The 20361-nt window shown below is 51.1% G+C and overlaps 1 protein-coding gene across 23 annotated transcripts in view; it reads left to right on the plus strand.

Annotated features, from left to right (window-relative positions):
- The window catches only part of LOC102089333 (sodium/potassium/calcium exchanger 3), a 208563-nt gene that overhangs the window by 115126 nt on the left and 73076 nt on the right, over nt 1-20361 (plus strand). For 19 of the 23 annotated variants that reach the window (XM_065059501.1, XM_065059490.1, XM_065059491.1 and 16 more), the window contains exon 16: nt 17246-17347. The exons of 1 other annotated variant lie outside the window; for it this stretch is intronic. In XM_065059501.1, coding sequence (XP_064915573.1) covers nt 17246-17347 — 102 coding nt within the window. Of the gene's footprint in view, nt 1-992; nt 1059-2064; nt 12719-17245; nt 17348-17424; nt 20344-20361 lie in introns of those variants that run through there. 3 more of the 23 variants (XM_065059513.1, XM_065059496.1, XM_065059506.1) reach the window with 3 other exon arrangements.

Consider the following 20361-nt stretch of genomic DNA (forward strand, 5'->3'; position numbering starts at 1 on the left):
AGAGCAACCCCGCAGGAACACCTGGAGACACTCCACCTGCTGACGGTGCTGCAGGTGATGCTGCTTGAGGAGATCGTCTACAAATGCCCAGAGGGGCAGCGGTTCAGCTCCCTGGGAGGAGAATGGGATGCTGAGGAGAAGCGTGATCCTACCTGAGGAGCAGGAGCAGAGGGGCAGCTTTGCTCCCTGTGGCTTTCCTATGCAGCTTTAGGTTTATGTCACATCAGACCATGGTTTTAGATGTATTTAGGGCTTAAAGATGCAGGTGAGTGCCTTTGATTAGACTCCAAAGCCTCTGAAAGTGGCAGTTAAGTATCTCCACAGCTTTGAGGACCCTTGTTCTCCCCTTGCACGGTGGGTGTAACGGTGGCTCTGCTGTGGAGATGGCTGCGTCAGACCCTGCCATGTGCCTGCGTGCCTTGGTGACCATATCTGTCTCTACACAGCCCTGCAGGCAGTTAATTGTCTCTCTGCTTTATTCGCCTCAGCCCTAAGTAGCGTTCATCCTGTGCTAGCGTGCCGTGGTCCATTGATACCCAGGATTTGCAGCAGCTGAGGTTCAGGCTGTGAGATTGCCGACTTGAGTAGGGAAGAAAATACGTGTTTGTGTGTGTCCTTGTTTAATTTCCCCCACTGTGAAGCATTAACTGGTGACTGAACGCAAAATTTCCTTTCCCTCTGTTTGTTTTATAGGTCTTGCGTAGGCGTTAATTGCCAAAAAGAACATTTCACGATATAACGGTATAAGGGCTGGCAGGGCCCGTGATGGGTGGAACGGTCTGAAATGCTGTCAGGTCCTGAGGACGCTGCTCTAATAATGCTCCTTCCTCGGCCATAGGGAGCGTGCAGAACGACCTGTGATGTGACGGTGTGACTTGGCTGGCAAGCCAGCGTTGAGCAGCTCAGCAGTTTCGGGTTACAGAATTATCAGCAGAAAGAAATATTGTTGCTTAAAATTGTGACATGATTTTATAAACTTCCTTCTTTTACAGATTCGGTTAAACAGCAGAGGACTTATCTATTCTGTTGGTCTCCTGCTGGCGTCTGTTTTTGTCACAGTATGTATATAGTCTTTTGTTCTCTATTTCCAAAAGAGTGATTTTTCTAGACGTTTTCTTCACCTGTTCCTGTCTCAGCTCCGGCTGTAGTGGTGGCTGCACAGTCTGCTGTTGACGGGGGGGGAGCGGTCACTGCCATTGCGAGCTTCCCAAGGCCGTTGTGTGGCGCTCGGCAGGAGCTGTCCTGTCCCAGAGCGGTCACTTGTGTGTCTTTCATGGGACGAGCCCAGGGGATCCATTAGTAAATATTAGCTATTTTTTGTGCTAGAGTTGAAGCAGATCTCTCGATGTATGATGAGATCTGATTTCCTGTTGGACAGGTAGACAAAACACTGCAGAGTTTGCTTTGGGCCTCTATAGGAAGCTCTGGCATACCGCACAGACCAGAAGCAGCAGTGCCTGGACGCGCCAGCGTTGCTGCTGGAAGCAGTGCCTCGCAGGCCCTGACTTGTCAAGTCCAGCACGGCAGAGTAGAAATGATAGAGAAGAGGGTTTATGTGACATCTTCCAGATGCTGAGAACAGCTGCTCTGGGGAGTCCCCGTGTGTTGCACACCAGCACAACTCCCTCCTACACAGGACTTGAATCCTTTAAGAGGTTTATGCGAGAGCAAACTAAGCAAAGTCAAGCACAGCCTTAGCCGTTGTGGTTCTAGATTGAGATGCAGAGGGGCACATGCAGCAGTTTGAGCAAACAAAAAGGGATCTGGCCTTTGCAAACATTTCTGATTGAATCGAAATGCATTGTTCTTGCTATAATGAAACTCACTGCAGACACTTAAGGCCCTTGGGCCAGGACTTGGTGATGTCAGTGTGGCTGCGGTGACTGCCAGGGGGCCGCTCTGATGTCCTCAGCTCCCTTGTTGCAGTGCTTGCATTATGATTGCTTCCAGGTGACCGTGATCAGTAACGGGACAGTCATCTTCATGCCCCTGAGGCTCAGACGGGGATCTACCACTTTATTCCAAATGTTCCTACTATGGTGGCTTACTCTGTGTTTGTTGTAGGTTTTTGGCGTCCACATGAACAAATGGAAGCTGGACAAGAAGCTAGGGTGTGTGTGCCTTTCCCTTTATGGCATCTTCCTGTGTTTCTCCATCATGACAGAATTCAATGTTTTCACGTTTGTGAACTTGCCCATGTGCAGAGATCACTAACGCAGGCGGCAGACTGTCGGGAGAACTTCCCTCTTACCTGTGCAATACAACCCACGGCTGGCGTCTCCTGAACGCGGTGCACCTCCGAGTCGTGACGTAGAACCCGCTCACTGTTCATAGGACGTGGCCCCATCTCGCCCTGCCCTTTCCCCGGCCCCCAACAACCTGCAGAAATCCTGCATCGATGTGAAGATTACTTTTGTCAATGTTCATGTGATTTCCTCGCTCGGTTTTGAACAGTGTGACTGGGACTCTAGATGAACTGGCTGCTAACTGGCGTCAAGCCAGGCAAAACTGGTCTGCTACAATTCCTTCTTTTTTAAGTTATTTGACGGAAGACTAATCTAATTTATGACTTAAGACTCTTGCTACAATGCAGAAGAGGGTACATTGGACAGGGGCTGATTTTCAAGGAGAATTGTTGGAATTTGTTTTATTCTTTTGTTGGGGAGAGGGTGTTTTTTATTTTGTTTTTGGTTTTTAGGTTTTTTGGGAGGTTTTTTGCTTTGTTTTTTAATTGCCGGAGATCAACGTCCTCTCTTGCATGTGGGTCTCCCGTAACAACCCAGAGGTCACAGGGCAGTGTAATTTGGGAACACAGTTCAAGGTACTCAGCGTGTGAATGGATTTACTGCGCGTTAAAAGAAGATTGTCCAGGCAACAGAGGATGACGTTTTACCATAAGTGATGGATCCTGTACAGGTGTGATGAGGAATGCAAGATAAACGTGGATTCAGAGGGTAAACACTGCTAGCATTTTACTGCTAAGGCTGGAGTTTATCACTGGAGTGTTGATGGCATCTCCAAGCAATAGTTGGATCGCCAGCCCAGGAGCGCCGCCAAGGAGGGGTCCTGGGTTTAATGGTCTGCTCGTGGAAACGGAAGGTCAGAACCTTCTCTGCTTCATCAGATTTCTTGTTTTGGGGGGATTCAGTAGTTCATGTCTTATTTCTTCCAAGAAGGACATAAGTACATGTTGGAACTTTTCTAAATGAGTTACAGACACTGGTTTCTTTAAAAGGAAAGAGGCATATTTTGCACAGACATAGATACTGAAGTCATAATTTGCCACTCTTTAAAGAATACACTGGACCTGGCCAGATATTTGTCGTCTTAAGCAGATGAACTTATCTGATGACGGATCATGTGGATTCATCACCCTCCTTTGGGAGGGAGGAAGACACAGAGAGAGATGGCACTTCTTAAAATGTGGGATATCTTCAATGCAGACTCACGGATCTTAAGTTATTGTGGAAGTTTGGCTATTCATTGTTCCAATATCCCTGCTAGATTTTGTATAATTCTGTATTAGTATGCAGGCAGATCCCACCCCATGAGAAACACCATCACGGCTTCATTTGTATGTATTGATACTGTGGATTCTTGCCAGTGCTGGCTCTTGTATTTACTTTAAGCACTGATCACTTCTGATTCATTTGGTATGGTTTTTCCTCTTTCTTGTATATGTTCTACTATGAAATGTATTAAGATACTACCAGCTAGGTGAATGTTTTTGTCTATGGTACAAACAGTGGCCAATATTGGTAGTAAAGGCGCAGCAAACCCTGTGTAAAAGAGGGCGGGGGGAAGGGAGGAGGAAGATGAGCCTTCAGAAAAACAAAAGAGCCCGTTCACAGAGAGAACGCCAATTTTTATTCCATTTGCACTTTGGAAGTGATTTTTTTCAGTTTAATTTTCTTTTGGCGTAACGTTATAAAGGAAAATACGTACAGCGTGTGGTTTCCGTTCAGCTCGGCACCCGATTTCGCTGTTAGGCTGCCGTGGCGAGCCCTGCGTCCGTCCCTGCGTACGGCCGGGGGAGCAGGGTGCCGGGGCCCCGCGAGGACGAGGAGGGTCGGCAGCAGGTCAGTGATGTGCCTGCGTCCTCGTTTTTCACTCCAGAAACCACTGATTTGCCCTGTCGCGGTGCGCCCTGTCGCGGGGCGCCCTGTCGCGGTGTGCCCTGTCGCGGGGCGCCCTGTCGCAGTGTGCCCTGTCGCGGTGTGCCCTGTCGCGGGGCGCCCTGTCGCAGTGTGCCCTGTCGCGGTGTGCCCTGTCGCGGGGCGCCCTGTCGCAGTGTGCCCTGTCGCGGGGCGCCCTGTCGCGGGGCGGCCTCCTCGTGCCCGTGCCCCCTGAGCCTCTCGCGCTGGGAATCCTGCTGTACCTCCCACCATTGGCTTCTCGTTGCTGTTGTTTCTTTTCTTTTGTCGTTGTTAATGAGATTAATAATAATAATAACCACTGAAATGCCTAAAATACTTCCTTAAATCAAACAATGTTAGCAACAATGTGGCACACTTCACTGAAATCCACCCTGGGAACACGCAGCTGTGCTGGCCTAGCCAGACGCGGTTGTTCTGGGCAGTGTTTCCTTGCTGACAGAAGGGACAGATTTGGGGAAGAAAAACAAAAAAGAGAAGTTTCACATCAGGGCCTATTGTTACTTCTATTTTGAATATTTTTACTGCTGCTCCAATGGAGCCAGTTGGATCTATTTCTACGAAATAGCCACTACCTATCCCACGGCACAAAAATTGCGTGAGTATTTTCTTAGGAACTTTTCCTGTTGGTGTGCATTAAATACTGTAGTATACCGTAGCTTCGCATTGCGTGTAAAACCTGAAATACGTTGTTTGGACGTGTGTTGTGCAAGAACGTTCCGCAAGCCGTTCGTTCTCGGCAGAAGCAAAGGTAGGTCGGGCTGCCGTGACCCGTGCCGGGCGTGGATTGACAGGCGCTTCCTGCACGGGCTGTTCCCGTGCTCTGTGCTTGTGATTTGCAGCCAGATCGACGGGCGCAGACCCGGTTTGGAACGGGATGACCAGCTGAATGTGTGCGTTCTTGGTTCTGTCTCCAAAAGAGAGAGCCTCTCCAGTTTGTGAGCACACTCCAAACCTGTGGGGGAGTCCCCAAAGCCAGAGACCGGCGCAAGTTTTATCCCGTCTCGTGTGTGACGTGGCGGTTACGTTGAAACGCGTACCGATGGCTTTGCGCTGCCGAGCCCCGCGGCGCAGCGCGTCTGAGCGGCTGTGCTCCCGACGGCGCCGCGGGGACCCGCGTGTTCGGGGCTGGGCGTGTCCGGAGCGTGGCTGCGGCTCGCTTCTGTGTTATTGCTCCGAAAGCAAGGGGCGGCGTCGCGCCTCAGGCCGCTCTGCTCCCTGGACCAGTCACTGCTTGGTTTCCACTCCTGGCGGTGTCAGACGGTTCCTAAGGAGCATTTCAAAGGGAGGTTTAGGAGCCGTTTCCTGGTGGAGAGCACTTCTCTGAGCTCTGACTTTGTGATCTACAGATGTGATCCCACACTAGTTTCGAATCTGTTTGACGTGTGGTGTGCTTTGCCAGGCAGAATGATAGGATAGAATATCATGTGGGGAGGTCTTAAGATATGCTGGGAAAATGGCTTTTGTCCCTACCAAAGGTGAACGTTATTACTTGCCTGTTTTGTTTCCTTTCTTTTGCTGTGCCCCACTCTTTGGCGTGTTGTTTCTGTGACGGGAACACCAACATGAGGTGGGTGCGCGGGAGGAGATTTTTGCTGGTATAATTTTGGGGTTTTTTGTGATGCTGCTTGCCTGCTGTGTTCTCAGCTTTGTGTCTTCAGCTGCGTTAATGAAATCAGTTAACATACGTTGCATTTGTGATGTTAGTGCTTGTTGTTAGCGTTCACACAGAGGTGTGAGCGGCTCTCTTCTTGACAAAACAAATCAGGTAGAAGAGCAATCTAGTTTTAGAGAAACAACATTCAGTGTAGTTGGAGCAACCTGAGGGCAACATTTAATATCCTTGTCAGAACAGGAATTTTTATAAGCCTTTTCCAAATAACCATATTACTGCTTGTCAGACAAAATGTAGAGTGGGTGTTTTGGACAGCTTTTTAGAAAACCGTAACTTTCTGCTGATTGACAAATGTTTCCTTTATCAAGAGTTTTTGGAAGCCCGAGTCCTTTCAAATGAAGCCCACGGTGATGCAGTAGTGTAAGGCTCATCCATCTCAAGGTTGTGCCGCTGGAGCTTTAAACGTTTAAATACATACATTTACGATCAATCTCAGTGGGCCCTGCTTAGCTGGATTTAAATCTGCCTGTATTCATGACGTTTCACTTGATAAGTAGCCACTGTAAGTTAGTCTAAAACAGACTTAAATCCAGGTAAGAATGTCTGTCCATATTAGGTCTGTGTGACTTTAACTCAGTCAGGTTCAAACTGGGCTTTACGGAAAGCAGCGGACGTTTGAATATTCGGGAGGCCTCGGCCACTTCAGCGTTACGGGTCTGCGGGGTCTGAAGAGATGTACCGAGCGAGCGCCGGCTGGGGGTGAGAGGAGCGGGGCTCTCGGTGTTCGCCCGCTGGAGCGGGGTCGGTCTCCGTTGAAATCGCCGCCAAAACCCAGGCAGCGTTTTTAGGGCCCAGGGTACGTGCTGGCAGCGGCGAGTCCTGGGAAGGCTGCTGCACCTGGGCTTTGAACACCTTTTTGTTTTCTTATCTGAAAAGATAAGTGAATAACTATTAATACAACTAGGTAGCTTTAAGGGAATTTACATTAATATTCTATTAGCACTCGATCGCCTCAAATCTGAAGCATATTTCGTAAATGCATCTACTTCCACCCAGACTGCTCGGAGCTGTTTGGCCGAACCTCCAGAATCAGGCTTAGGTGAGGACAGACCCCTCCTTTTGGAGGAGTTTTCTGTGTTCGTGGGAGAGCAGCGGGGCAAGAAGCGGCCGTTTGTTCCGTTGCGCACCGGGGTAGAGTCTGGCTGTGGAATCTGTCGTTCACTGCCCGGAGACCTAGGCCGGGTTATCCAGGTTTGGGAAGCATCTAACTTCAGGAAAGCTTCGAAAAAGCACAATTTGTTTAAAGGAACAGATTTTGTAATGTATTTATATACTTAAAATTACTTTATTGTGGTATATTTTAGGTAGGTTTTTGTTTTACTTTTTCTAGCAGCCTTGTAGAACAAGTTTTTAAATCTTCCACAGAACAACCTGACAGAAGTCTTGTCAATATGATCCTCATCTGCTGGGTGGGATTTGAATGGTGCTAAAAGTCAGCATGATAACTTTACAGCAACAATTTAATACAACCTTTTTATTGCCAGTTTAGGGAAAACGTGACCCTGTTTCACAGAACACCGGCCCCGTGCAAGGGGCCCGGGGCATTTGCACTGGCCTGATTCGATCCTGGCGCGCTCGGGCAGGCCGTGCTCGGGCAGGCCGTGCTCGGGCAGGCCGTGCTCGGGCAGGCTCTGCTCAGGCAAGCCGTGCTCAGGCAAGCCGTGCTCAGGCAAGCCGTGCTCGGGCAGGCTGTGCTAGGGCAGGCTGTGCTCGGGCAGGCTGTGCTCGGGCAGCTCCGAAGCTGCAAGTCGGGGAAATACCAGAGCCCACGCTTACCCTGGAGCGCATATCTTGTGCTGCCATATGCGAGTTAATTCCTTTGGTGTCCTCTTGCATTGCTGAAGTGTGCCCAGGGCTTGTGTCTTTTGAATTTGAGGATCCGGTTTGCTTTTGGAGGACGTGGAAAAGAATTTTGCATTGCCAGCTTTGAGCTAAGGTAGCACAGCAGTTCTCTCCTGTGTCCCAGCTCCACGCAGCTGCATCTGTGCACATAAAGGTGGTGAAGTATGGAGGGTTCCCACCCAGGACCCTTCGCTGCTGCTGCTGTTGATGGCTCTTGAGCCAGCACTTAGAATTCGTTGTGAGTCATGTCACAAAACAATGCGTTTATATTGTGACTGAGTCCTGGTGCAGCTTGCGTGTAAATAGGATTATTTCTGGCAGAACTATGGTAATGAAAGACAGTTTGTGGGACCTGGTCCTGTGTTTGTTACTTGTTGCCTTCACTTTGTTGAGGACAGCCTTTGCTGAGAAAGGTTAATTATCTGTGGAGTGCTGCCCTGTGCCTGTGGAAGCCAAACGCAGTCCCTAGCAGAGGGCAAACCGCCTCCTGGCTGTTACAGCCTTAGAACTGCATCTTGGAATGTTCTTAGCAAACGTTAGAATAACAAGAACTAAGCTGTCTGGTAAGGGAAGAGGGGACTGGGGCTGGGGGAGTGCAAGGGAGAAGATAAACCCTGCGATACTGTAGCTTGTGATCATGTGAATGCAGAGGGTTTGAGTTTTCCTCCTGCGGTCTGCAAACACGGCGTGTGCCGTCCCGCCCCGCAGCGCAGGCGCAGGTGTGCAGCCAGATGTGCTCCGGTGCAGCTGTGCCAGGTGTGCGGAGCCGCAGCCCGTCCGCCTGGCGGAGCTGCCGCGGCACCGCGCACCGACGGCCTCGGGGCAGCGCGAGCGCGCTGGCGCGGCGCGGGACAGCGGCTCCCGGCGCGCAGCTGGTCTGGCGGGCACGTCTCTCGGGGACCTCGGGTGCTGTTTCTAGGAGGACTTCTGACTGGGGTGAGATGTCGCGATGTGCCATTTTTTATTTCAAACCCAGGCATCCCTGTACACCCAACAGCCACCTGCTCGTTTCCTTGAGGCTTTATCTTGCTTGTTGTGTTGCAAGGGTTCAAGGTTTTGCTTCCACTTGCTGTCTCTTAGCAGGATCCCTCTGGCTCTGGAGGCTGGCTCGGCCGTAACGCGGCTCGGCACTGGGCCAGCACAGACAGGATTCTTGATCCAGTGAATCGATGGCAGGAAATGCAACCAGATCTTTGCCTGGCACACCAGTCTCAAACAACCAGACTCCAAAACCGTCTAAGCCTGCTGTCTGCCTTCAGAATGTCCCAAACCTCTGAGATGACCCCTTGTTACACAGTACATGGGAAGGCTTCTCATGGGGTGTCTTTTCAGAGACTCTTCAGAGGCAAATTTGCACATATGAGAATACTTTATCTTAAGTGGCCTCAAAATGAATGAAACGGGTACAACCCTGCTCAGCTCCTGTTATGCAGAGACACTTATACAATAAATATAATTGGCCTGATTAAATGATTATAGATCTGACCTGGGCCTTTTCTGCTTTATGAAGTCAGATGATACTATACTGGTTTTACTGAGGGGCACAGTCATAAGTTCACATAATTAATTGGCAGATCTTTGGCATTATTTTTTTTAAATGTATGAATGTAGATTTGTATTCCAGCAGCATATATATGTGTGTGTGTATATATATATATATATGTATACACACACTTCACCTAGTACATCCACTGTTGTATAAAGGAAGCCCTGCAGTAAGCAGCTGCCATCTGCATAGGAATAAAGCCCTGTCATGGCAACTGCTAAGATGCTACGTGTATCAGTATTTAAAACAGTCTTACATCTATTTATAAACGCAAGAGATGGTTACTAGTTGTATTTGTTTCCACATCGTATTAGCAAGGTATTGTGAGCGATGCATGGCAGTTGCGTATCTGTAATACAGCAGGTTAAAAGCTTGAACAGCTTATTGTTGTACATTCAGTAATTGTAATTATTGTTAGTGATCTGAAATTCCAGTTGCATTTTCTGAACATGAAGACACCTTTAAGAAAAAAGCACGTGTGAGACATTGAGGAGGTCGGGAAATTCTGCACTGAAGTAATTATACATTTAGTTTATTTATTGATGGTGCACCGAGAGCTGAGCCCCTGGCTCAAGAAACATTCCCCGTGCTGGCAGGAGATTCGGGAGCCCCGTCTCAGTCTCCGCCTGAAGACAAGGGCGGGTTTTCCCGAGTCGGGGACCGAGCGGCCCGAGCCACTGGAAGCATCGTGCTGTCCTTCTGAGGCCACGGTTGGGGGTGAGACCTCTCGGATGCTTCGGGTACCTTGTATCAGTAGAGAAGCTGAGGGACGCTGGGAGACCCAAAGGTGCTTCTGCAGGGCTCGCCTCTTGATCTGTAGGAGTAGACGTATAGAAATAGCAAATACTCATTGCGCTCTAATGTTTGTAATATCACTGTCACAAGGCACCATTTGCAATAATTAAAATTCACGTTTCGTAAGATACCAACAAGTAGGGTTTGGTGGGTTTTGTATAGTTTTTAATTTTCAGTAAGGAAGTAATGTTCTCCCGCCGGGTTTTCCCAGCTCCCTGGAGCGGCAGGCGGCTCTGGTCGCCCAGCGCTGGAAGGTGCTCGGTGGAGCTGGCGTTCGGTGTCCCGGCTTTGTGGCGGGTGGTTACTGCTCACAGCAGACAAGGGTCTGACCTGGGGCCCCGCAGTGCGGCTGGCCCCACCGCTCCCAAATGCGGCACTCCCCGTGCCCTGTCCTGGTTTCCTCTGGGTCAGTGCATCTCTTGCAGGAGAATGTATCACGTCATTGCTGTCTGTGGGAGCCGCACAGGGCTTCTTGTTGGGAAGTACAAGAGCAGTGATGGAGTCATTTCACAGCGTGTTGGGAGTGGAAAACTGTGTGCCATCAGCTCTTACGGACTTGGGGATTTTTCAGATTAGAGAAGTAAAAATGGGAAGACACAGGCAGATTGCATAGAGTGCTGTGTCAGCCTTTTGTAAAGGTCTGTGTCATGTTCAAAATCTGCACACCGTGAGCTTCCCCATCCTGTCCAGCACAGAGCTTAGCCGCATTTTCGTCTTTGGTTCTCAGAAACAACACTTTTGTTGCAGTAATTCTCCCTGGCGAGTCAAGGCCCGTGTGTGTAATGTACACTTCTGCATCTCAGACCTGTGTCGTGAGGTTGCACTGTGCTTAGGGCAAGGGAGCAGGCACAGAACTTGAACTACAGTTCTCGAAAGAAGCCAAAGCAAGATGTTTGTGGAATAACTTTGTTCTAAAGGGTTTTTTTGAGCTGGATGGCAGAAGCAAAGGACACGAGTAGTTGTTCAGCGGTCACATGGCATCACGAGGAGCTGCTCATTGTGTTACGGGGATACCGGCAGGTTTTGCGGGGGCTGCAGTTGTGCAGCGGTTTGCCTGAATACGCTTTGATCTTTACAACTCCTGTCCTCCTGATGAAAGGTTTTTCTTCCCGGTGAGAAATACCGCGTCCCTTTATCAGGGAGAGGGGGAGAGACGCCAAACAGCTTTGCAGGTATGCGCTTTATCTGTTACGCGACCGGTTGCGTGACCGTGGGGAGCAGTCTGCATACCTGCGAGCTGAGCTGGCGGGCGGCAAACTTTGCTCGGTTGGAGATTTAGGGACAAATTTTACTTAATGTTCCCTTGAGGAATAGTTTGATTGACTTTGCTGTCCTCGTAAAGCTGCAAATCATTACTGGGCACTTAGCGCAGGCAGCATTTGTAAGAGGTGACTAAAGGAATGATAGGTCAGGTTCATCCTCACATTGAATGTTTTCAGGACGAAACCAAACAAGGAAGATCTTTGTTGGGGTTTGGGGATTTTGGTTTGGTTGGGTCTGTGGTTTGGTTTCTGGTTTGTTTTGTTGTGTTTTCCCGGTCTGTTGAAGTCCTGTGCGGTTGAGTCTCTGGTGGGCTCTGGCGATGTTCGGGTGTTCCTGTTGCTAAGCACCCGTCGGAGCCGCGGCCGCGGGGCCGTGCCGGAGGGCAGCGCCGGCGCTTCTCCGGGGTCCGGGCGGTCTGGCCGCAGACCGTGTGCCGAGCGGGCGCAGTCCGGCTCTGCAGCGGTGGGAACTCGTACGCTGATAAACCAGGCTTAGCTGGAACGGAAGGCACGCAGGCCTGATAAGCCCAGGTATGCCGCACGAGTTTCGGGGCGCTGCCCTCCTCCCCGGCTCGCCCCGCGGTTTCGTGGAGCCGCTGCCGTTAGCTCGGCGCTCTGTGCGGCTCCCGTGGGCGCACCAGCGTGGCCGCAGCCCCGAAGCCCGCGGCCCCGCTCACGCCGTCGCCAGGCCGTGGTGTAACCGAGATTTCTCTGGGTTGTGCGCTGTGAGTTCCCTGCTTCGCGGTGCAGTCGCGGCATCAGAGCTGCAGGATGCACAGCAATAAAAGTGACTGGTACGAGCACCTTCTGTGTGAGCTGGGATCAAAAGACTCTGCGTTCCCTTTCACTGGGTGGGAAGATTCTGTGATGCTTCTAATCCAAAAGAAGAAAAAGTAGGTGGAGCTGAGCACAGACGCGTGTATCATGTACGCTCATTTACAGCCAGCCAGCAAACAAAGGATCGGTGGTTTCTAGTAATACAATTCTACTCAAAATAGCTTTTTATTAAGTCAGCTTACAAGTGTTAAATGGTGGAGCCACAGACAAAACATTCGTTACCTTTTGAAATGAGTTACAATGGTTTTGTCATACTTGTACAAGTATTATAAGGTCAGTTCTTCTGTATGTTTTACAACGTGTTGTAGAATAGTCTTCTATGCATAGCTGTTCCACTTGACTGTGTAAGTTACAGATTTAACAGAAATGAAAGCATGCCTTTTTTCTCTGTTTGCTGGTAACCTATGGAATTAGAAACTTATATTTCCGTGTTTTTAATGTGTTATACTATAAACAAAATTCACAGCACTGTTGTCTATGGAATATCAAGAAGTTTTATTAGAATGAATTACTTTAAATGTTTTGTTGTTTGATTTAATAATGTGTCAGACATCTACACTAAGGCAATACAATGTTTATCAATAAAAATCTCCTCTCTTTGTACTAACGGAACACTCAGGGTGTGCTTGGACGCGGGAGCAGAGCACCCCTGCGGGTCACAGTCCCGGTGGCTTGTTCACTTTTGGCGCAGTTCTGAGTACTTTGTACCACTTGTTTGACCTGTTTATTGAACTGGGCAGTGAAGGAAGAAGAAAAGACGGGTTTTGTACGTTGTATTTGCCCCGCTGCTTGACGTGTGTTGGCTGTGAAGGTGCGTGCAGCACGGTGGTTCATGGAGAAGTGGGCTGGCTTGTGCGACTGTGTCTGAGTCCATACGGAAACAAACACCGAGGGAGTTCTAAATGTGATTGTGTAATGGGTCAGATCCTGCTCTGTTACACCAACAGACGTGGAATTGCTGCGCTGAGGTTATTCTGTTCCACACACGGGGCAGCGGGAGCTGGTGGTCACTGCTGCAGCCGGAGGACTTTGTTCAGCCACCCACAGCCCTGCTTGTGAGATCCAGTCCTTGCTCTGAAATCACTTGTGGAGTAATATTTTCAGTAAAGCTTGGAATAATAACGTGGAGTTGCTGTGATTACAGCTCCGATGCAGCCAGTTCCCATCACAGAAAGCTGCAGAAAACCTTCTAGAGTGAAGCACCGGTTCTGCCTCTGTGCTCCGCACCAGCTGGCAGGGCCGGCAGCTCCCAGCCCGACCCGCGCGGCCTCGGCGCGGGACTCTCCCTCCTCTGCCTCACAAGCAGGGGGACGCCCCTGAGCTCCCCTCCGGGACACCTGCTGGGGAGCGGGGGCTTGAGGTCCTTGCACGAGAAGACATGCAACCGGGACTGGCTACCTCACCCAAAACACCTTTTCTCACATCTCTGTAAGGGACGCTGCCAAATGATCTCTTCCTTGCGAAGCACCCCCGCGTCCGCAGGGAGCAGCGGTGTGTCGTAGGCTGAGGAGGTTATTTGTTTGCACTTCTGCAGCTATGTCCATGCGCAGAAGAGTCCTGCGCTGCAGAAAAGGCACACGTGCTGATCCCGTGTCTGTGTCCGTGAGTACAGGGGTGAGGTGCAACCTTTGACGTTAATGCAGAAAATCTCTTTCATCAGTGCAAGCCCAGCAGTTGTCTTGAAAATATTGTCCATTGGTTCGATTGTTTGCTTTCCAACTCTGCGTGCTGGCAACCCAAAGAGTACGTTGGAATCCTTATGGATGCTGTGGAGACTTCCCTGTGACTAGTTTTCTGGTTCAGAGATAATCTCGCTTTTCATCACAGTTTGGAGCTGTTCCGCTGGCTGTTGGACTCTGAAGATACTCCCACTCCTGATGTGCCAAATATGCATCTTCTCTGATTCAGCCTTGTGATTACTTTGGTTAAGAAAAAATGTGTGTAACTTACAGCCTGGGAAGTCAGAAATCGGTTTTCAGAGGTCGGGGGGAGTAACTGAACTTCTAGCTGCTTTTGTTTAAGTTGGGGAAGTCAGAGCGTTAGGTCAAGCCGTCGTTGCTTTTGCTGGAGGAGCTATGGAAGAGGGTGTTTCATAGTCATGCATTCACTCTGCTGTTCTAGAAGCTGTTGCTGTGCCATCTCCGCACTTGTTCTTCAGCCGTGACAAACCTCGCCTCGGCAACGTGGGGAATCTTTGGTGCAGAGCAAAATAGAAACAGCAGAGCAGCAGTGAAAGGTGGTGAAAAGAAAAATAACCCTCCTCTCCCACCCAGCCATCCTCATCCATCACAAAGATGCAAAACTGGGGCACGAATCCTGTTTTCCTTTTGGAGGTCAGTTCTGGCTTGCTTTGCAGAGGCCCAGCTTGTGTCTTCACCACCCGGAAAGCTATTTGCTTTGAAATACCACTTTAGAGATGAGAGATCCTTTCTCTGTAAGTTGCAGTTATTGATTTCCAATTGATTTTGATGTGTTGCTGATTGAACAAAACCGCACCTGCCTGTGTTCTCAGCACAATGTCCTCTGATGGGTAACACTGCAGCCTTCGGGCTCCCACTTCGGGAGTGGTGTTTGCAGGAGCACTGGTTGATGAATGGCTCTGCTGCTGCTAGTGCTCCGGCTCCTCCTGCTCTCCAGAGAGCTGCAGCAGAGGTGACGCTGCGGTGTCCCCGCACACGGGGGCTCCGGCTCCTCCTGCTCTCCAGAGAGCTGCAGCAGAGGTGACGCTGCGGTGTCCCCGCACACGGGGGCTCCGGCTCCTCCTGCTCTCCAGAGAGCTGCAGCAGAGGTGACGCTGCGGTGTCCCCGCACACGGGGGCTCCGGCTCCTCCTGCTCTCCAGAGAGCTGCAGCAGAGGTGACGCTGCGGTGTCCCCACACACAGGGGCGCCGGCACCTCCTGCTCTCCAGAGAGCTGCAGCAGAGGTGACACTGCGGTGTCCCCGCACACAGGGGCTCCGGCACCTCCTGCTCTCCAGAGAGCTGCAGCAGAGGTGACACTGCGGTGTCCCCGCACACGGGGGCTCCGGCTCCTCCTGCTCTCCAGAGAGCTGCAGCAGAGGCGACGCTGCAGTGTCCCCAGAAGGGCAGCATGCAGACGCAGGACTGGGACAAGCTGCAGGTATGCCGATTGTGTGCATTCCCTCCCCACTGCAGTGGCGACTGGCCTTCTTGGCATCGCGGAGCCTCTGCCCGCTTCCCCTCCAGCTGCTCTGGGCATTCAGCGAGAGGAGGCTCGGCTCAGCCCCGGACCCGGGGAACAAGCGGCGCTCTGTAGCTGGTGTGAGCCTTCGCAGTGCCAAGAGGATCGCTGGGGAAGAGCAGCCCAGAATGAGCAAAAACAAATACCACAGCCCGGAGAGAGCAGGTGCAACGAAACCACTTCAGAGCAGAGCAGTTGCTCACTGCGACTGCTCGCACAAGAAGATTTTACAAGTGGGCCGTTAAAGAATGAATGAAAAGAAAAAAGAATTGGCATAATAATGTATTAGCTGCTGTGGAAATGTCTCAAGCAAGTAACGTTAAAAAGAGAAATCCACTATTCTCGTTTTGTGTGTGATCTTAAATCAACACTTGTCCTACCTAAAATTCTTCTGTGCTCACTGCAGTGGGAGCTTGGATGTTAGAGGTGTATCTTCTAGTGTTGCAGACAGTGCCATCCAGGGCATGTAGACTCACAGATACCAGCAGGAATGCTATCTGTCGCTAGTGACAAAGCTTGCTGGGTTCAATATTAGTAACTGGTTCATCACATATGCATTAGGCCTATTGGGATTTGCTTATTTTCAATATCTGCTTCCAGCTTTCCAGATGGATGGTTTTGTCTCCACTGGAAAATAATGGGTTTCTGTATATACCTTATTTCCTCTGTCAGCCCACTCGATCGCTTTCATCCGTGCAGCACGGCAGGGCTTGCCCGTGGTCTCACTAATCCTCAACCTCAGGGACTCCACTGTGGCTGATTAGAGCAGCGATACACTTAGATAGCAGATTAAAACATTAAACCTAACAGGCCAGATCTTGACACCCTTGCTCGAAAGCTACTTACTGTGTTACTGAGATCCTCCCGCTCAAACCAGGCTGTCTGTACAGCACAGGTCTGCGCCGATTGTGTCTCAAGCACGCGGCCCCGTTGCAGCTCTGTCCTCGCTCCTGGCTGTCGCGGCTCTCTCCAGACTGAAGATTAAGCACCAGATATAAGTAGGTAGCAATCCGCTGGGTTCTGTGACCGTAACTACTTATGGACCTGGGCTCACCTGTGTTATATTTTAGGTACTGTATTTTCCTCTTGCTTCCTACCATTTGGCTTCATAATTGTTTGCCATTCTACGGAATGGTAACAATATTTAGTGGTGCTTTAGACCAATATTGTGTATCTCTGTTTCCTGTTGGACATACACAAGCTTGCTCCCCGCAAGGGCTTCAGTGCTGAAGCCCAGGAGATCGCGCAGACCGCAGGGCCGCTCACCGGCGTCTGCGCCAGCCACTGCCGCCTCTGCCGCTCGGAGCCGCTTGTCCTCGGGCTGCTGGCCTCCTGTGCCTGGGCTGTTTTCACAGGCAGCCCCAAACTGAAGGCAAAATGCTTGACTATAACGTGAGAGCACATTGAAAATGCTAATACTTCCACTGGTAAAGACAGGAGCTGTCAACACAGCTACAGGCATTCTCCCTCCCCGTGGCCGCGGGCAGTCTTGCTGCCGTCCCCGCAGAGGGAGGGCCGGGGTCTCCGCCCGGTTTGTCGTGCTCAGGTTCAGCCACCGAGCGATAATAAAGCAGATTCCTGATGCCACCTAAGAAGGGCATTGCTGGTGGGAACAAAAATGCACATGTAGGCATAGTGAAGCGGTGGAAGTCTTGGGAAACAGTGGGTGGATGTTAACAGTATTAATTAAGAAGCAGAAGCTACATTAGTCATATTTTTGTTGGGTCAATTAAGCAGTGCACTGTTAAAACACCATGCTGAAGTGACAAATCATTAGTTGATCAAAGTTCTCCCCAGTGATCTGTTTTCCCATAAACTGGTGTGGTGCATGTCGCTTCTCATTGTAGCTGGACATCTGAAGCACAGATTACTTTGTTTAGCAAACAATTTTGTGGCCAGTCTACCAACACTGTTCTTTCCTCTTCTCCAGTAGTGTTGTGAAGATGAAAGGATGACCCGCAAACGTCACTTTCCTGCAAGTCCAGGCAGCTGTGAGGGAAGCGCCGGAAGCGCCAGCCGTGGGTTCTGGAAGGTGGTGAGAGCGCGTTCTCGGTTGCCAGTGCCGCAGCCACCGCAATGCAGGCAGGGGCTGGTTCACTCGGTGGCTGGTGTGTCCGAGTGGTTTAAAACTGATGTCTGGACTGAAGCATCCCAAGCCGCTGCACTTCAGTGGCGGCTCTGAGGCAGCTTCGGTGACTCAGAGTTCAGGTGGAGCGCGGAAGCAGTTGCCCAGATGCAGGCCCCGCACCCCTTCCCTCCTCCCTGCGGGGCGTCACATAACAAAGGCCTTTGGCTCGGGCTGCAGAGCTTTGGCCCGTGCACAGCTGGAACGAGCTTTCCTTGGCAGCTGGAGGCGCATTATTGCGCCTGCCGTTCTTGCTCCCTGCTCTAACGGGGCTGCCGGTGAGGAGGTGGGATCAGAGGCCGTGGCCCGTGCGTCTCGCCGCGCGGTGCTCAGGCGGGGCAGGACGTGTCTGGTGCCCCTTGCCCGTGGTCTGTGCTCTGCACGGCTTCTGGGAAACCTGGGCTCTGGTCCCTGTGTCAAAGTGCTCCGGCATCCCTGTGCAGATTCATGTTTTATTTGAATACTGTTTTCAAAAAAATACCCGAGGAAGGTAAAAAGTAAGTGCCACTGACTGGAGATGCAGTTGCGCAGCGTTTCGGCTAATTCGTTTCCTGTCGGGAAGACGCATGAAGACTGGCCGCTGTCGGAGCTCTCGGCAGCACCCCACGGTGGGAATCCGTCTTGGTGCGGGGGAGCGCCGAAAGGCTGCTGGCCAGATCTCCCTTCACAGGATGAGGCTGAGAGTGTTGAACCTCAGAGCACAGCACCGTGAAATAATGAGAGAGTGATTTCTTCCCATGGGTGTAGTGACTAACGGTCACAAGCAGCAGATTCCAGTCCTTTGCAGTCAACCCTGAAGAAGGGAAAGGAAGAAAGCAGCAGCAGGAAGAGTGGCTCTGCGATGAGCAGGGACTAGAAGACACGTTTTCTCCTTCCCTGTTGCAGAGGCCATATGACAACGCAGAAGTGACATGGGGCCTATTCATAACATTAGTCTAGCCTGATTTTTATCCGATTTGTGTAGCCTTTAGTTCAGTAAATGCAAGAATGCTGTATGGGCTTATCTGGGTACAGAGGCAAGTTTTTATGCAATAGGAACTTGATCAAAGTATGGTAATGAGGATGTGAAGCAAAAAGCAGAACAGAACTACTGCGTTGCCTCAGAAGGGAGAATGGACCAGTACGACGTAAGTCCCAGCTCTGAAGCTATTTCTTTGCCTGACATGGGGGTCTGTGCTTGTGGAAATGGTGAGAAGCAGCAGCCAGCTGGAGTGGAAGGGTTCAGCCTTCTCAAAACCCACCCTCCGCGACTAAGTCACATCCTTTGCCTGCTCTCTTCATCCGAACACGGCTCTGTCAGTGCCAGACAGCAACAAGATTAACCAGTTTCTCATTTGCAGGATTCTAGCATCGTGTCTCACCAATTTCAGGCCCCGGCAAATTAGTGATCAGCACTTTTTATCCTCACATTGGCACAGTTGCTCAGCCCCAGGCTGTCCGAGAGGTCCAGGACCATTCTCCTAGCAGACGCAGGGAGCACCCTCGCCCACAGTGATGTCAGGTGCTCTCCTCACGCCGAGCAGTGTAACGTGACCAGGAGGCTGCTCTTGGAGGGGAAATTGCTCTTCAGGAGGCTTGGGCAGGATGGCTGTGCCACGTGCAGCGGGCAGGCGTGGGGCAGCAGCGGTGCTCCCCGAGCCAGCCCGAGCCGCAGCAGCAAGGCCGCGTTGGAAGGGCTGCTCTGGGAACCCAGACGGGGGTGTCCTGGCCTGGGGTCCCGCTGCACGTCTGTGCCGGCTCTGCCCGAGCCCAGGGACACGGAGCTCCCGCCGTGGGACGTCCCCGGGCACGCTCCTTCCACCCAGCTTTCTGAGGTTCATGTGTCTCTCCTGTGGCTTCTGACCGTGTGAAGTTTTGGAGCATATGGCTTACATGGTCAGGACAGCCGTCCACCGCAGCACTAGTGAGTCCTTAACTAGGAGGTGCTCTCTGTGACACCCAAACTTGGATGAAGATGGAATCTCCTCTGGATCCAGAAGATGAAGGGGTGGAACACGGAGAGCGTCTGCCTCCCTGCACACGGCAGGTCGCGCCTGAGCTCAGAACAACTCGGGATCCCAATACCAGCCTTGCTACAGCTTGCAGAACGACTAGTTGGCTCAGGTCTGCGGGTCTTGTTCACTTCTTGGTTTGTGGGTTTGTTTGGTGTTTATTTCTTTCCATGTGTATGAGTTTATATGTCCCCTCTGCTCACTGTATGAAAAAGTCATTGGGAAAACAAAACAACTAGGTCTGTTTTGCTCTTAAGCAGTTTTTGCTGTGCCTTCTTCATGCGGTTTGATTCTCATCTCCCTCCTCCTCTGTTATAAAACACAGCTGAGTGCCAATGTTGTTTTGCAAATCGGAACAAGAAATACAACTTAGAGCCCAAAGTGTAATATGCACAATACTGCCAAGGGATAAGGTTTTGAATGTACTGAAGTGATCGCTGTCATGTGCTATAAACTGAAACACACGTCGTGTTTTAAGGCGAGAACAGATCACTCTGAAGTCTCCAGCGAACGTGCCCGGGCTCTGGCGGCTGGGGGACGCAGTCTCGCGTGGTGCGGCAGCGTGTTCAGCGCGCAGGAGACGGAGCTCAGCGGCTCCTCCGGCGTTCCTGAGGAGAGGCGCGGCAGCTCCTCCGTTGTGCAGCTCTCGCGGTGCCGCGGGCTGCTGGGGCGGCGGCGGCGGAAGAGGGAAGTGCCTGACACAGGAATCCCGGTGAAGGAATGGACGGTTGCTGCTCCTGCTGCAGCTGCCAGCGTGTGACAGCAGATACGCGAGTGTTTCCTGGCCCCCAGTATCTGCTCAAGGTGCCGGAGATCCCAGTAACGCTGTTTTCCTCTGTTCTTGCAATGGAAATAAGAGATATCTTCTGCTTTTTAGAGCTGAAGTACGTGCTGCCCAGGCCCAGTCAAGACCAGGTGAGACGGGCAGGCCTC

The sequence above is a fragment of the Columba livia genome, chromosome 3, assembly GCF_036013475.1.
Source record: "Columba livia isolate bColLiv1 breed racing homer chromosome 3, bColLiv1.pat.W.v2, whole genome shotgun sequence".
NCBI classification, from domain to species: domain Eukaryota; kingdom Metazoa; phylum Chordata; class Aves; order Columbiformes; family Columbidae; genus Columba; species Columba livia.